The sequence below is a fragment of the Lepus europaeus genome, chromosome X (genome assembly GCF_033115175.1).
Source record: "Lepus europaeus isolate LE1 chromosome X, mLepTim1.pri, whole genome shotgun sequence".
In the NCBI taxonomy this organism is placed as follows: domain Eukaryota; kingdom Metazoa; phylum Chordata; class Mammalia; order Lagomorpha; family Leporidae; genus Lepus; species Lepus europaeus.
In genome coordinates, this window is record NC_084850.1 from 48,903,865 (window position 1) to 48,922,400 (window position 18,536).

General features: G+C 39.6%; 1 protein-coding gene across 3 annotated transcripts in view; it reads left to right on the forward strand.

Annotated features, from left to right (window-relative positions):
• MID2 (midline 2) overlaps positions 1 to 15,194 on the forward strand; it is a 95,648-nt gene extending 80,454 nt beyond the window's left edge. For all 3 annotated transcript variants that reach the window (XM_062183464.1, XM_062183463.1, XM_062183465.1), the window contains exons 8-10: positions 7,814 to 7,975; positions 9,427 to 9,634; positions 10,371 to 15,194. In XM_062183464.1, the coding sequence (XP_062039448.1) occupies positions 7,814 to 7,975; positions 9,427 to 9,634; positions 10,371 to 10,773 (773 nt within the window). In that variant the 3' untranslated portion in view covers positions 10,774 to 15,194. The remainder of the gene's footprint in view (positions 1 to 7,813; positions 7,976 to 9,426; positions 9,635 to 10,370) is intronic.
• The last annotated feature ends 3,342 nt before the right edge of the window (positions 15,195 to 18,536 follow it).

Sequence of the window (18,536 nt, forward strand, 5' to 3'; positions counted from 1 at the left end):
ATTGGAACAAGACAAGGCAAAGTAAGAACTTGACTCATTGAGAGTCAAGAGAGTTTGAGCTGAAAGTCCCCCTCGCTGTGCTGGGGGACAAATAGAAATGAAAGCAGAATCAAAGTTGGATTCAAGACTGGAACTGATTCTCACCCTATGGTTGGATCAGCATAGATGCAAATTAGTGTTTTCTTTTACCTTTGTGTTTGTGCTTTTATGTCTAACTTCATAGGCCAGCAAGAGAGAAGTTTTTTCCAACTAAATCCTCCTGATAAACTTCCTTTTCCTGTATTGTGACAACTCTGGGGCAAAATTCTGTTTTGTGACATTAGGTGGATGGGGAGATGACAGGACATTTTGGGGTCAAACTCTACAAAACACTTGCCTCGTGCAGCTCCAGCCTAAGCCACTTGGCCTATATAACTGTGTTCCTGAGTGTTTCTTCAGATTCTGAAGTCACACTCTAAGGCCTCACCAATGTTCTTTTCTCTACTTGTCTCTCCTGCTCTGGAAAAACCTTAGAGTCAGAAACTGTGCTTCTCCTTCCTGATTCAGGGAGAGCCGTCATCTCCAAGGAGAGCAAGTACAAGAAATGACAGAGATCTAAAGGCTGTCACCTATGTTTTCAAGGCTATAAATAGTCTTTTGTAAAGAAAAGCTGCAGGGATAATTCTTAATAGTGACAGGATCATAGAAGTTTAGAATTGGAATAGAACTCAAAATTCATCTAGCCTCTTCTTCTTGCCTTCTGCCAGACATTAGTAGATAATCGTCCTGCCTCTGCTTGGCTATTTCCAGTTATGGGGAGCTCACTTCCAACAAAAAATTCCATTCAGTTGTCATGCATCTGTATATAATTGCCAGTGCTTCCTTGTAAGAGGTTTAACTCTTCCTCTTGGTAAATAATAATGACAGTAATAATTTACAGGTTTATTATATTCTGCTAGTTATAAACACACCCATATATACTATCTCACTTAATCCTTATAAGTTCTTAGTTTTATGAAACAGGCTATATTAATTCTGTTTTATAGATGAAGACACTGAGGCTCAAATCAAATGAGTTGCCCAGGAACATCGGGCTGCCAAACGATGGACTCATGTTTGGAATTCAAGTCTGCCAGACTTCCAGTTTAATCCTCCTCACATTGAATCACAGCTACCAGTAGTCCTAGTTCTTGCCTTCTGTTCCTCATGAACAAACCTAGTCCATCTCACACATAGGAGCCTCTCAGATAATTTTAGGTAGCGCATATGTCCTTCTTAAAATGTTCTCTTTTTAGACATCCGCAGTTCTTTTAATTGCTGCTCATATGGCATAGTTTTCAGACCCTTTACTATCCTGATATGCTTTTTATGGAAACACTCCTGTTTGTCAAAGTGCTTTATAAAATATGCTGTCAAAAAAGTGAATACAGGGGCAGTCATTTATCCTAGTGGTTAATACACCCACGTCCTCTATTGGAGTATCTTAGTTCAATATCTGGCTCTAGCTCCTGACTACAACTTTCTGCTAATGCAGACCCTGGGAGGCAGTGGTCATGTCTCAGGTAGCTGGGTTCTTGCTAACCACATGAGAGAGATGAATTGGATTCCCAGCTCCTGGCTTTGACCTCGCCCAGTCCCTCCATTATGGACATTTGGAAAGTGAACCAGTAGTTGGGAAAGCTTGTGTTCTCTCTCTCTCTCTCTCTCTCTCTGCTGCTGCTGCTGCTGCTCAAGTAAATAAATAAAAATTTTAAAAAGTGAGCACAATACTCCAAAAGTAGTCTGACTGTTGCAGAGGACAGCCAAATTATTTCTCCTATACAATAGCCCATGCTCCCTTTCCCTGTATCTTTTTTTTTTTTTTGGCAGCAACGTAGACTACTGACTGTTTATTGAGTATATAATGAATTGAAATCCCTATGTATTCCAATTCCTGCTCTTATACAATTGTCTAAAACTGAGATGCAATACACTGAATTTATCCCTAATACACTTTATCTAGTTAGCTTTAAGTCATTATTCTAGCAATGCAAAATCCTTTTGGATATAGAATCAACCTTCCAATACATTTTCTCTACTCCCCAGGCTGCCTTGTATGTCCTCCTCTAATCATTGAAAGAAAAGTCCAGTAGGACAGGACCAAGAGCATAGCCCTGAAGTATAATTTCAGATGCCAATAGAAAGTTATTTCACTAGGAGTAAATACTTAATGAAGATTCAGAGTCCCATTCCTACCTGCCAATCTGGCCTACCTCTGTTCACTGTACCCCAGTTCTGAAAGCTACTATCATTTGAGGATTTTTCACATTTTTTTATCCAGAAATCTCTGCCTTTGTTGGCTAGAATTAAGTCTAGAAACGTAGCTCCCCCAATTTTCAACTTTCTCCCTTCATTTTTTAACTTTCTTCCCACATCTGAGATTTGAAATAATCACAACCAATAATGTTTCAGATGATGCTGATAGCTGAAAGAGAATTCCAACAGTTGTTTGTCTTCCTGATTAATGTATTATCTTTTCTCTGTTTCAATTTTTGTGTTTTGCATTATGAAAGCATTAGATATAACTCCTTTCTGCCTGATAGTCGGTACCATACCACCACAATAACATAACTTCTATTTCCCCTCCTTTCATTCCCATGCAAATGCTCTGCACCACACATTGACCCTCAGGTTCATGGATTACTGTATTGTGGTCTTTCCCTTTTTAATTAGAAGTGTACTTTCACTACCATAATTCAAACATAAAGTCTCATTTCACCAAGTCTCAATGATTCAAAGGGGATCATATATTTTTACCTTATTAGATTTAGAAATGACTGCAAAATTATAGAAAATATGTTAAAGCGAGCTCAAAGAATACTCATATATTACTCTTTACCAAGATTTCACCTATTGTTAATATTTTGCCATAGTTCCTTTATAATTTTCTAATATTTTCAATCTCCATGTATTTAGGAATCATTTGAGAATAAATGGCATACATTATGGCCCTTAATTCTAAATACTTCAGTGTATGGTTCCTAAGAATAAGGAAATTCTCTTATATAACCACAATAGTTATCAACTCCAAAAAATTCATCATTGATGCAATGCTTTTATCTAAACCATCATTCATATTCCAATTTTGCCAATTGATCCAGTAATATTCTTTATAACATATGAAGAACCCAGCATTGTTCTGTATAGTCTAAGATCATGTATTGCATTTAATTGTCATATCTCTTCAGAATTCTTTATTCTTTAACATTTCTTCAGCCCTTCTTTGTCATAAATGACTGACTTTTTTTAAAGATTTGTGTATTTGTTTGAAAGGCAGAGATACAGAGAGAGGAGGAAGAGGAAAGAGAGAAAGAGAGAGAGATTGATCATCCATGCATGGGTCCACTCCCCAAATGGCCACAATGGTCGGAGCTAGGCTAGGCCAAAGCTAGGAGCTCAGAGCTTCATCACAGTCTCCCACGTGGGTGCAAATGCCCAAGAACTTGGGTCATCTTCCACTGCTTTCCCAGGCGCATTAGCAGGGAGCTGAATCATAAGTGAGCAGTCAGTACTTGAACCAGCACCCATATGGGATACTTGCACTTCAGGCAGAGGCTTACCCTTCTATGCCACAGTGCCGGCCCCTTGACTTTTTTTTTAATTGCTCTTTTATTTCTTTATCATTGTGTCGTTCCTTATGTTGGGTTTCTTTGGTGTTTTTCCTCACAACTATATTCAGATTATGCATTCACAGCTGGAACTCTGCATAAGTGATTTTGTGTCCTTAGGGTGTGATACGTGGAGGCATATACTGTCCATTTGTGCATTGGTTATGCTAGCCTTGATCACCTGGTCAGGATGATGTCTGATTTCTTACTATATAGTTAGTTACTGTTTGTCCTTTTGCCACTAACAAGCAATTAGTGTGGTGATACTTTTTAAGACTATGAAAATATCCTGCTTCTTCATTAAACCCATCTCACCGCCATCTCCACCTCTGTTTTAGCATCACTTGATGATTCTTGTCTGATCCAATCTTTACTTTGACTACAAAATGATAATCCCAGAACTCCCTTCCACATTTATAAGTTGGTACTAACATTCCATTTTAAGCATGAGCCCCACTCCCTGTTTCCCACTCGTTTATTTACTTATTAGTATGGACTTATAAATTCACTTTTTCAATGGTTAATAATTCTTTACATCTCTGACTTATTTTGGTGCTCAAATTTTCCAGCTTTAGCCAGTTGTAGCCTTCCAAGGCTCTTATGATATTCCCCTGGGTCCTTATAATATTCTGCCACCATTCTTGTAAGCACTTCCTTACTTTCTGGGATAACAAAATGGTATAGGCTACTTTTGACTTTATCCTGACTCGGGCCAAAATCAAACATTTTTCTAAGAAATCTTGGTTCCTTTTAGTGGCAGAATGGTATTTGAGACCAAGACCTATGTACTAGATGTATACACATACATCTATATATAAGTATGCATATGAATATACATGTAATATACATCATGAATACATAGTTTATATATGTGCACATATATAAACATATTATATATACATATATATATATATATATATATAGATAGATAGAAATAATGAGTTCAGAGGCCAGCATTGTAGCACAGTGGGTTAAGCTCCAACCTGTGATGCTGGCATCCCATATGGGTGCCAATTTGAGTCCTGGCTGCTCCACTTCTGATTCAGTTCCCTGCTAATATGCCAGGGAAAGTAGCAGCAGACAGCCCAATTACTTGGACTCTCTGTCTCTCCCTCCCTCTCCCTCTCCCTCTCCCTCTCCCTACCTGTCAAATAAATAAAACGCAAAAAAGAGAAATGGGGGCCGACACTGTGGTGTAGCAGGTAAAGCCTGCAGTGCCGCCTGCAGTGCTGGCATCCCATATGGGCACTGATTGGAGTCCCAGTTGCTCCCATTCAGCTCTCTGCTATGGCCTAGGAAAGCAGTAGAAGGCAGACTAGGTCCCTGGGCCCCTGAACCCACGTGGGAAACCTAGAAGAAGCTCCTGGCTCCTGGCTTCGGATTGGCTCAGCTCCAGCCATTGTGGCCAGTTGAGGAGTGAACCAGTGGATGAAAGACTTCTCCCTTCCTTCCTTCCTTCCTTCCTTCCTTCCTTTCTTTCTTTCTTTTCCTTTCTTTCTTTCTTTTCCTCTCTCTCTCTCTCTCTCTCTCTCTCTCTGCCTCTGCCTCTTCTGTAACTCTGCCTTTCAAACAAAATAAATAAATCTTTAAAAAAAGAAAGAAAAAGAAATCACGAGTTGATAATACCTTCAACTCCAATCCATTCCCATATATTCTTTCTTGCCTAAGTTCCTTCTTCCTCATTGAGAACCTTACTGCCAGCATCAGCACATTTACTCATTTGCTAAATCCCATATGTCTACAATAATAGCAGAATTTCTTCACCAAATCCATTACAAAAACAGACTCCCAAAGCATTTGTTTGCAGTTCTCCTTTCATCCTCACTGCTTTGATGTGGCCATATTAATCATTTGAAATGCAGTTGGCTTCATCTATTTCAGTTTCCCTTCAGTTTTTGTTCCCACCTTTCCCATGCTTGTTGATTTCATTTTAATTTTTTGAGTTTGAAAGAAAGCTACATTGCACTTTCTAAAGGGAAAGCTAAACAAAAAAAAAGGTGTTTTTGGAGAAGTATCTTTCCTTCCTATATATTTTTTTAAGATTTATTTATTTATTTGAAAGCCAGAGTTACACAGAGAGAGAAAGGAGAGGCAGAGAGAGAGAGACAGAGAGGTCTTCCATCAGCTGTTTCACTCCCCAGCTGGCCGCAATGGCCGGAGCTGCGCTGATCCGAAGCCAGGAGCCAGGAGCTTCTTCCAGGTCTCCCACGCAGGTACAGGGGCCCAAGCACTTGGGCCATCTTCCACTGCTTTCCCAGGCCATAGCAGAGAGCTGGATCGGAAGTGGAGCAGCCAGGACTAGAACTGGTGCCCATATGGGATGCCGGCACTGGAGGAGGTGGCTTTACCAGCTATGCTACAGCGCCAGCCCCTCCTACATCCTTTTAATCCTGTTCCTTCAACACCATCCCTTGTAGGTCCCCAACATCATTATTTTCTGGTTTATACTTGTTGTTTTGTAAATTCAAGCAAATATATGCATATTTTCTTATTTGCCTTTTTATTTCTCTCAGAAAAGTAGGATACCATATATGTTCTTTTGCAGTTTCCTTTTTTCAGTTGCCACCATTTCCTGGAAGCCACTCTACATGTAGCCACTCCTAGAGATCATCTTCATTCCTCTTTTAGTGGCTGCATGGTGCTTCATTGTGAAGCTTGTTTTTACTGGTTTGTTTTTGTAGTGTTAGACGTGTATGTGGAAGATCATGTATTTTTCACTTTGTATTAAAATTTCATGTGTAGTTTGTGATTCATACTGTGCAACAGTACATAGATAGGCAAGGCCTTGAACATTTTTCCTGGCCCTTGTCTTTATTGTCTTTTCCTAAGAATCGTGAGACATCTTCACAAATTCTTCTTTCTATAATGTATCTGTTTGACCACCATTACTATTCTTTTTCTAGTTTTAATTTAGGCTTTTTCTACTTCCCTTAAGTTAACTATTAAACCCTTTTAATCAGACCTCTTGCAAAATACTCATGACTTTCTCTTTTCAATTTTCAACCTCACTAAATCCTTTACTAGAGCTGCATAGAAGTGATTAAATTCACTGATCATTTTCCTTGCCCTTTGCTTACTACTCTCTAGTAGAATTGTGATTAAAAAGTGGTAAATTGATTGAAGAGCAGATAATAAAAGAGGGAAGTCTAGATAAATCCACAGTTTAGAATGTCGGTCCCTCTTTTGATGCAAGCTAGCCAATTTGATGTTTTTAATTATGTTCATTTCCCCCATTTAAGTTGATATTTCTCATCTAATGGCTTTTAAAAGCAGAAGCATAAATATCTGATCCCTTGGGAGAAAAACATGTTCCAGACAACAATTTTTTTCCTGTAGCATCCAACACCAAATGAATACAGGAATCAGAACCAGAAAGGAGTAGAAATGCATAGTGTCAGAGTGAGGAGAAGATATCTTACTTTGTCTTCCATGTCATCTCCTTGGCTTTTCTGTGATGCTTCAGAGCACAGCCACTTGGGAAGTATTGGTGAGGATGGGATGGGAGAGTAGAATCATAAGCCCTGAAAGCTTCACTACCTTGCAGAGACAGAACAAAATTGTTTTTCACCCCATAAATTGTGATGTAGTGGAGAGAATACTGGACTAGGATTAAAAGGTACCAGGGTTCTTTCAACACATCACCAACTCTCAGTGGGCCATGGGCAAGTCATTTTTCTTCTCTCAATCCTATCTTCCTGTTTGAAAAGTGAGGGAAATCTGATGTGTAGGTACTTGTTTTGGCTCTGAGTTTTCATATTTCTGTGCTCTGCACAGGACTACCCCATCTGTACAAGGTCCGATTCAGCTCAAAGGAGTGGACATTTGGAATAAAGATCCATAGGCTCTCTAAAGTGGTGGTTCAATGATTCTGTACAAGTGGCCATTTCTATGTGATTTGGCAGAAATGTGAAGTAATCTAACTTTTACTAGTGGTTGCATTCAATTGCCAGAAATGAGGAGCCTGGCATAAGCCTAGCTCTGTGGGATAAAAAGAAAACTAAAAAAGTGGAATCAGAAGCCCTGGTTCATCTCATTATGTCTTTCAAAACACAAAACAATCCCCCCCATAAAACAGAAACAAAATTAATTTTGTGGGCCGGGGTGCAGGTGCTTACAATGAATTTTCAGTGTGCCTTTCATTGTCTATTACCTGCTCATTAATGTCCTTGTCTTTCCCCACTTCACAGGCCTGTATAATTCAGTGGATAGCTGGATGATTGTGCCCAACATTAAACAGAATCATTACACAGTGCATGGACTCCAGAGCGGGACACGCTATATCTTCATTGTTAAAGCCATAAACCAAGCAGGCAGCCGGAACAGTGAACCTACCCGACTGAAAACAAACAGTACGTTGTGGTGATCCCAAAAGAAAAACCAGTTTTCCTCTCCAGGCCAGGAAATACATTTAACCTGAGCAGTCACCTCCAGCAGTGTATGAGAGTAGTGGCACTGGGTAGAGGAGCTTTACTGTTGCACTTTGTGCTTTGGGCAAGGGGTTGTTGATGCCACCGGGAGATTTGTGAGCACAGAGATATTCTTAAGATAGATGGTAGCTTGGGAGGATGTTAGTGAAGAGTTTTTCTCTGCTCTCTGTCCCTGATGCTTGGGAGGCAATTGCATAAAAGCAGATTTTTGTGGTAATCTAGTAAAACTCCACTGTAGAAAAGCCATTTCTGTTAAGAATTCTTTGGATTTGCAAAGAGGAGAAAGGACAACTTGGCTTAACAAATAGTATTTATTAGTAGCTTAAATGAATAACATTGCTTTTTCTCTCTCTAAACAACAAGTTTGATGGTAGGCATTTCAAGGCTGGTGGGGGACAGCTCTGTCATTTTGTTAAAGATGTAGGCTCCTTCATTTGTGCTTTGGTTTATTGCCACGTGGTCACAAGATGACCACTGCAACCTTCAGTGGCTGTTTCTTTTATTATGAAAGTAGAAACTTTCCCATTCTGTGACTTCTGCTTTCGTCTAATTAGCCACTCATACCAACAAGGGAGGCTGAGAGAAAGTATTTAGCTTTACTGGCCTCCATAGTGAAAGTGGGTATGAGAAAAAATTGGGAGAGGGTGTTGTATTAGCAATGTATTTTGTGTAATAAAGCTTTCACCGTACTCTACAACTGCCCCCCTATAGCAATGTTGTTGACATATAATTATAAGGAATTCTCTGTTGTGAATGATCCTACACAATAGATGTTTTCTCTGATTGTTGATGATGTGACAGTCACTCTAGCAAAGTTGTCCAATTATCTGTTGTTTTTACATCCCAATTTTGAGAGGGCAAAAAATTTGTCCTTTTGCTGAGTTCTCAGTTTTTATTTTCTTCTGCCACCAGACAGCAATTGCTTCATCATTTCCCCTTATTTTGTCTCACCTCAAACATCAACACACTTCTTCCCTTAAAATCTACCCAAATCCCAAGCCACTCCCTGAAGTAAAGCAAAATACCAAACATATTTGAGAACATGAGAATTTAGGAGTTCCCTTGTAATTTGATACTATATGACTGGGGAGAGGGGGACAGCTTATTAGCACCAATATAATTAGAATATGAATTCCAGCAAAATGCTCATATGAGAGAGCCACAATTTTTCCCACAGTGGGAAAATAAATGCCTCCAGGAAGACCACTTTATGGGATATTGACCTATATTCTTGCCTTTCTAATGGAATCCAAGCAACGGCCAACTGGCACTGACCTAAGGATGACCATATTGAGGTGCCCCTGGTAGTGACGGTCCTGGAGGACAAAGGCTGAATTCTTATATACTACATGGTGTTTTTCTACTTTTTCTAGGCCAACCCTTTAAACTAGATCCCAAAATGACTCACAAGAAGTTGAAGATCTCCAATGATGGCCTGCAGATGGAGAAGGATGAGAGCTCGCTGAAGAAAAGCCATACCCCAGAGAGGTTTAGTGGCACAGGGTGCTATGGGGCAGCAGGAAATATATTCATTGACAGTGGCTGCCACTACTGGGAAGTTGTCATGGGTTCCTCAACATGGTGAGTGGACTCCTTTTTTTTTTTTTTTCATCTTCTTTTCTCTGTCGTTAGGTTCCTGGGAGGTTAAATTCTATAGCACAACCATAATACCAATGAGTCAAGGTTAAAAATTATTAAGTGATGCGTGAGGAAAATCACTCCTAAAAAATTTGCCAGGCATTTAAAAGTAAAATCATGGAAAATGTGACTGAGATAGAAGGTGGAAGTGATTGCATCATTTTACTTGATACCTTTTTAAAAATTTTTCAAAGATTTATTTTTTATTTATTTGAAAGACAGAGTTATAGAGAGAAGGAGAGACAGAGAGAGAGGTTTTCCATCTGCTGGTTCACTCCCCCAGATGGCCACAACGGCCAGAGCTGAGCCAATCCAAGCCAGGAGCCAGGAGCTTCTTCTGGGTCTCCCACACGGGTGCAGGGGCCCAAGGACTTGAGCCATCTTCTACTGATTTCCCAGGCCACAGCAGAGAGCTGGAAGGAAGTGGAGCAGCCGGGTCTAGAACCAGCGCCCATATGGGATGTCGCACTTCAGGCCAGGGCGTTAACCTGCTGAACCACAGCACCGGCCCCTCTACTTGATACCTTTTTAAAGCTCTTGTTATATTAATATTCTGCATCTGCGTGTACACTATTTAAGGAAGAAGCATGAATTGTATTTGCTGTATATCCTCTCTGGTGTCTAGCACCAGTCAGATCATTCATGAACGTTTATTTCTCTTTTTTTGACTGTCCCACAGGTATGCAATTGGTATTGCTTACAAATCAGCTCCAAAGAATGAATGGATTGGCAAGAATGCCTCCTCGTGGGTCTTCTCTCGCTGTAATAGTAACTTCGTGGTGAGACATAACAACAAGGAAATGCTGGTGGATGTGCCCCCACAGTTGAAGCGCCTGGGTGTGCTCCTGGATTATGACAACAACATGCTGTCTTTCTATGATCCAGCTAACTCTCTTCATCTTCATACTTTTGATGTGACCTTCATTCTTCCTGTTTGTCCAACATTCACAATCTGGAACAAATCCCTCATGATACTGTCTGGCTTGCCTGCCCCAGATTTCATTGATTACCCTGAGCGGCAGGAATGCAACTGCAGGCCTCAAGAATCTCCCTATGTTTCTGGGGTGAAAGCTTGCCATTAAGTTTCAAGAGAGCATATAATTTACTGGCTCTCCAATTCAGCAATTCTTCCTCTCATAAACCTCAGTTAGTGCTCAATATATGAAATACAAAATAAAGTTCATTTGAAGCATCCAAAATAACTAGATATTGTAGATTTAATTTTGTGCATTAAAGCTTATATTTGAATTAATATATTGAGTTTCTCAGAACGAATAATCTGAGTAGTCTGGGTTCAAACCATGGAAGAAGAAATTTAGAGAATGTCTTTGTTGTCACTGGAAAATTAAAAATTCCCAGTGATTTCAGAGTATAAATGGTATTGGGAGGAATTAGAGTAATTCTAGGTAAATAATCAGAAAGATGCTCTGAACGAGGGGCTAGTCAGCCAGAAGTAAGGAGAATGGGAGGCCTTCTTAGCACTGGCCTCTTTGGCCAAATAAAATGTTGAACCGTGTCAAACTATCACATATTGTATGTTGCTTTTGATGAAAACCTACATCCAAGGATTTGTTATAAGGAAACCATGAATGTGTATATATAACCTATAAAATTTACATAAACTTTTAAAGTTACTCATTTGAGTAAGAAATCAACTGGAAGGGAAAATAAATTGCAACATCCAATTTTGTCCCTTAAAGGAAACATTAAAATCAACCAACCTTTCTTCCCCTCCTTCCTTCCAGTTCTTCCTCCCTCATGCCACGCATGTATACATGAGCAATCATGACATAGTGAGATAGTGAGAAGAGCTCTAGGTGGGATTAGGAGAGATTTGGGGACAGTATTGCACAAGAGATACTACTGCTGGATAGAAAATTGATATAGACAAAAGGGGCTTATGTAGCACAATTTCTTTGATACTTTTTAATGGAGGAAGTCCATCTAAATTGTTTAAAAAAAACCTGACAAAATATTTCAAAGAAATACTATTTTATTACTCTCAAATACATTCAGTTGCCAGAATTGGACTAAAAAGTTGCATAGTGGAGTTTCTTTAGGATCCTGCTTTACTTAATCTGTAAGAATGGAGTGTTAAGATGCAACAGCTATTTGCATATAAATATACTTGTCTTTTCAGATAAGCACTTTGGAAATGCTTAGAATGCCTGAGAACATTTTTTTTCCTTCAGTAGGTTAAATAATCATTCCTTTTACACTCTTGTTTGCATTATTCATTTGTTTAGCCAACCATTCATGGCAAATACAGACATAAACTTCATCCCAGTCTTCGTCAGTGTAGTTAAAGGCAATCAAGCTAAGTGGTCTGTAATTATGTCAGCTCAGTTGCGGGGATTGGCCATGTCAAGAACCAGAGCTTTCCCAGAGCTAAGTCTGCTTCAAGGAGTCTACTCCTTGGGAGTTGTGAAAATATTACTGTTGTATGATTCCAAAGTGGTGTCTGTAAGAACTCCCAAGGTTGGAGTCTTGCTTGAAACAGTGTCAGAACGTCTCTCCTTCTTCCTTTCCATCAGCTTGGTGGGTGCTCATTTATTAATTTGTTCAATAAACAATCAGAAGCTATCACTACTGCCATGGGAGTACGCATATTCATAAAACACATTCCCTACTCTCAAATGGCTTATTATTCTGTAGAAGACATTATATAAGTCTCTCTCCCAATAACAGTTGTATATTGTTTGTTCACTTAACATGGAAGGCGAGACTGACTGAGATATAAAAAGAAGGCACAAACTTACCTATCCAAGTAGCAAAGTCAGCATTTTTTATTTTAAAGATTGTATGTCCTTACTGCTAATCAGGAAACGAGTAACCTCAGTAAGATTCAGCAGTGCTGGTAAATAGCTTGCTATAATGGAAAGCTCATAACTTTGGATTAAAACGATCCTAGTTTCTCTGCCATTTACTAGTCACATGACCTAGGGCAAGTACTTCACCTCTCTGAGCCTGTTTCTTGTCTGTAAAGTAGTACTTCCTTCACAAGGCTGTTTCAGAGATTTTAAGATCACATGTTTAAACTGCCTCGCACAGTGTCTGGCATTTACTAGTGTGCCATTAATATTAATCTCCTCCCCGTATTTAGCCCCCATACGATGTAGTGGCGCTTTAAAAATATCCTTCGTTTTAACGTTTCTTTCATTCCCCAGTTACCCTGGTCTCTCCACTTAGAGCATATCCCCAAATTCTTAAACATTCCTCCTTTCAGGAAGCTTTTCACTCTTAGCATTCAGTTGAAGGCCCCAATTCCATAGAATTTGGCTTTTCACATCCTCATTGACTTCCCCAGCTTCATCTTTTGCCACTTTCCCCCTCAGCCTGGTTACTGAGTTTAACTATTTACACAAGTTGTTCTCTGGGCCAGGGGCAGAGACACTATTAACCATTTTAATGCTCAGATAAATCAATGGGCATTTTTTCCTAAATTCAGGGAATAGGGTGAAAATGCTATAAGTATGAAATACTCTGCCTCTGCCCCAGGGCAGTTCCCTTTGCCTTGTCTTTGGCTCTCCAAAGTCATTCATTTATTTTTGGTTTTGTGTCATTTAGATTTTAGTACCCGGAGACAAAGCTTGAATTTGCCCATCTTACTTTTGACCCTAGGCTGAGCTACATTTCCCTACCCCTGCCTCGCTCAACCAGACCAACTCTTGATCTGTTAGACTGGGTTATGTGTCCCTCTTCAAAGCTCCTATGGCACTCTGAGCATTCCTTTCTCAGCAATAATCACATTGTATAGTAGCTTGTTTCAAAGTGTGTTCTCAGACTACCTATGTTAGAATCACTTGTGTTGTTTGTTAAAGCAATCGATTCCTGGACCCCACTCCTGATCTACTTAATTAGAATATCTAGGAGCATTGGTGGAAATTTACATGTTTTGACAAGTTCCTCAAGTGATTCCAATGCACACAAAAATTTAATGAATACTAATCATCTTCTGTACTAGACTGAATTCCTTGAGGACAAGGACTGTTTCTTTTATTGCAGTTGAAGTATTTTTAATACCCAGCACAGTGTCTGGATCAGAGTAGTTGCCTGGCTGATGTTTATTGAATGAATGTATAGCTGAATGAAAAACCAAGATTCCCCTCTTGTACTCTGATGTCCACAGTGCTGTTTGTTATTTCCTGAGCAGAAAAGCTTGGTTACTTCTCCATTTGGGCTGTATTGTCATTATTTTGCAGATGTACTAGATGTACTGGGGCTTATATATGTAATTGAGCATTGTCCTCCTCAAAAATTCATTGGCAGCTTTTGCCTTTACAGTATGTGGCATCTTTTCAACATTTCAAACTTTGTTCTTTGAAGTTAAATGTAAGTTTTGCGTATAGCCAGCAATCACTCAGAGCCAGGTCTACTGAAAGAAGTGAGTAATTAAATTGGGTTTGGGGTAAGCAATGAAGTTTGACTCTCAAGTCCCAACTTTTGAGCCACATAATGACGAATGATTTCCAAGATGTAACATGGTGGTAAAGTACTCAGTGGGGAGGTGATAAGTCCCAGATAATTATTTCCATAAACTTAAGACTTCCGTGGAATACTGGCAGTGTCAGAGACCTTAGGAGAAGTCATTGGTTACCTCTAGCTAAGCCCAGTTGGACAAAGGGAACAGGACTGATATTTAAAATCTTCAAGGAAGGCGACTCCATAAGACTTTGTTGGTTTTGTTTTGTGTTTTGTGTATTTTTTCTTTACTCAGTTTATTCTCCACAACTCTTTCCATTAGAAACGTGTTTTCTGTCTGCAATTTATGCTTGTTTCTACTTTTTATATTGTCTTATTGAAGAAAGCACAAAATAGTCAAAAATAAAGTTACACTTGTTTTGAGAATATGAAAGAAATTTTAATGCCATATTGAAATAAGTAAGTATTTGTAAGTAAGAATGACTGCATCTGGATGTGTTTTTATCATGTAACTCCATTGTATATCTTTGGGTGCAGTGAGATTCAGATGGCAGCAAAATCACCTATGTATGCTTTTTAGCTATAACACACTAGGTGAATTTTTAAGCTTCCATGGTTTACATATTTATATATGACTACTTGGATGGATCAATCCCTGGATGGACTTTTGAATCAGCTCAAATATTTGATACCCTTTCTTCCAAGGAATAGAGAATGTAAGGCAGGTAAATAAGAAGCACTCCCATACTTATTTCTAGCTCAAAGCCAATTGCAGCCTTGGAGCCACTGAACTGTATTTGGCTGTGTCTTACAGGTCAGATGGACTAATTGCCATTGGGTCAGACAAAATTGCCTCTTAATGGTGGGGTCTGCCAACTTCAGACATATGCTATGTTGTTGTTATTGATTAGAATATTTATTAGATTATTGTTGGACTATTTTTTATCAAATGCTTTACCCCAGGCCTGTTTGTACTGGGAGCTCTGGACCAGTAGTGTCTCTCCTAGTGATGGAAATTTGAACATCTGCAGATTACACAGCCTCATCCCTCTCTAAATTACCCCAGCCCATCCAAATGCTATATTATGAATTAAATAAATATATATATATGAATTCATGAGTTCCTGGTTGTCTCTTGCTGGAGTTTAATTGGGGGAGGTCTAAAAGGAAGCTGGCCATGGGTTACTGGGATTGGGTAGGTGACTTGAGGGAAATTAATTACCATATAAAGAAACCTGTACAAAGAGAGTCCAAGGTATCTGGAACTTGCAATTTAGTTCTGAAGACTTTGGCTTTAAAAAGCAGGATACAATCAAGAAGACAAAAGAAATAAAGGTTTAAGGCCCAAGGAAACATGACACATTCAGTTCCAGGGATTGAAACAAAGTGAGAATTAAGGAAGAATAAATAAAATCCTAGTACTGGAACCTGCTGACTATGTTCAAGAGTAGTTATAGAAGCCAATGAGCTGACTTATTGTTAAATGCCTCTAAGAGGAGTCTGGGAGGGTTAGGAGGTTCCTTGGAGCTGGGGTTCAGCAAATCTTGGAGTTGTGATTGCACTTAGATTAAAAGGGTCATGCAATGTGAAGTAAAGCAAGACCATCAAGGGTAGTAGCTAGAGGAGTGCATTGAAAGGTCATCACAGCAAGGGCCTACAGGAACTATAGCCCACAGGCAATGGGATTAAACTACAAAGGCAACAAGAACTTGGAGTATCAAGGGCTTAGTGGTCTAGTTGGAAGATAGCTTGGGAAAATGCCAAATATGGGGATATTATCCACAGCTGACTTTAGTAATTTGTGTGTGTGTGTGTCTGTGTGTGATGTGATGTTTGGAAAGGTCATCTTCACTTAATGGGCCAGGCAGAGCAGATATTGGGTTCTTTATGCTCCCCTATGTGTGAATAGAGTTGGTCCTAGGGTCTCAGTGAAGCTGAGCATGTGGGTGGAGGTAAGGAAGTCTCAGTAATGAATGTTAGAAATAACAGAGACCAAGTAGATTTTTACATGGATATTAATCATTATTTTATATTATATATATATGACATATATATATATAAATAATATATATATTTAATGAGGATGACTTGTCTCCACTGTGAATTTCTGGGGGTGGAGAATCAAGGTGGTGTTCCTTTAAGTATTGGGCACAATATAGAAATTATAGTTGTGACTGTTCAGCCTGTCATTCAAAATGTGTTTATTTGTCATTTGTTATATTCTTTGTACTCTTCTCATCTCTTTGGGGGTTATTTAGATGAGAAAATATAGAAAAAGAGTACCCAATTCAATAATTACTGAAAATAAGTTTGTATCTGGGAACTCAATCAGGTACTAGCTGTAGTTGAAAAGGGGAACATCCCCTGGAGACACAGGGGTGAGAGTGGAACTCTTACCAGGACCAACCATAAAGACTTCTACACAGTAGATGCTTAGTAAATGCTACTTGAATAAAATTAGACCCTGATTCTGATGAGCAGAATGACAGCAACCACTCCATACATTGTGAGGTATGTCTTAGATGAACTCACTACTATCACTTGTAATAATGCCCCCTCAGGCCCATATTGCTGGTCAAGCATTGCCATGGCTGCTTTTTGTCATTGTTTCTTCAAAGAAAGCAATTAGAAGAGTTAATAAATTAGCCATCAATTATGTGCTAATGAAGAGGTGAGGGCGAAATTCACACCCCTACCGACTCCTTACTCTATTTCTTCCTTCTTAGAGAATACAAAAAGTTACCAAGTACCTTCAAAAGATGATGCTTTTGTTGTCCAACCTGAGGGTGACAAGCTGGCGAGGGCATGCTTCCCTCCTTCAGATGGAAAAGGTTCAGCTGACAGTGCCCTGGCTGGCTTATAGGATATATATTTTGACCCAAGGAGAGTCTTTTCAAATAATGTGATACAGATGCCAACTCTTTGTAGGAATGGCCTCATTCACAGAATGCAAGGAGGATCTGCTACTCCTCTAGCCAGATTGAAAGTCCCAGAAAATGGAATTTGGGCTGATTTTCCCTTTGATATACAGAGGCAGGAAAAAGCCATTATTATATGCATGTTTTTTGTCTAGCTCAACTCTCGGTGATAAGGGAGGGTGCTGTGATATACCAGAAATGTGAAATGCACAGCAGGTAGTTGTCAAGCACACAAGGCAAGGCCAAGTCCCAGGCCTATTGGATTCAGCAGGTAAAGATATAAACGAATCACTTATAGATTCAAATAGTTCATTATTTACATAGTGAAAGAAAAAACAAAGTTCCTAGCTGTTGGTGGTCCTTGTCCCAAACACCAAAAAGGATGCACTGAAATAAAAATGGCCAGAGGACTGCCATGTAAATTGTGGGATATTCCCATTGCTAAGAAGCCAATTGTAGACTTCAGCTAAGTGGCTTTATAGTATATAGCTCAGTTCTGAGAGAAGTGTCTAGAAGCCTCATAACTCACCTGAATCCAGGAGGTGGGAGACGATGAAGAACTCTCATGACACCCCAGGGAAGATAAGGAGATGAGTGGGAGATGATCTCAAAGCAGCTCCATTCAGGCCTCCTGTGCTCTTGTACTTTGGGAAGATCATAGGCCTTTTGCAGAAGTTTAGATTAGCTGTAATTCAAGCCTTTATCTGTGCTACCTATGTGGATAGTGCAAGGGCACCATGATGCCAGAGCTGAGCAGTTCTACAGAGGCTAGCTGGAAGTCCAGGTAACTTCGTCCAACGGAGAAGCAAAATTAAGTAGAGTCAGGGTCTGTTGAGGCACCTCCTCTCTTTCCCTTCTGCTGACCTTCATGTCCGTTAATTCTTCTCATTCTCCTTGGGGATGTGGCAGTGATTACAGGAATAATCATATGTGCAACAAATTCAGGTCCTGCAAGATTCAGTAGCAAGGCCAGAGAATCCCAAGGTCCAAGCTCCCTGCTATCTCAAGCTCTTAGTTTTTCAACTCTGAATTGAAATTCATGGCTAATTTCTAAGGTCCCTTCTAGCCATAGCAGTATGGATTCCCATAAATGCAAATTTAGTCATTGTAATGATAGGAGTCTAACCTGTAAACCTACCCTAAGAATGTTGGGATATTAGGACAGATCATCAGGAATCCTGTGACCAGAACAGAGTTGGATGATGTTATTGTTGCTTTAGAACCATCACCAGATTCACCATTGGGATGACTATCCTCCCCTATATACAATTTGCTGCACTTAGGGCTCTCCTGACAATCCCCCCAACTTATATTTGCCACCATCATTTATTGTTTTAGAATATTTTTTATTTATTTGAAAGAGTTACAGAAAGAGGGAGAAGTCTTCCATCCACTGGTTCACTCCCCAAATGGCCACAACGGCCAGAGCTGAGCTGATCTGAAGCCAGGAGCCAGGAGCTTCTTCCGGGTCTCCCATGCGAGTGCAGGGGCCCAAGGACTTGGGC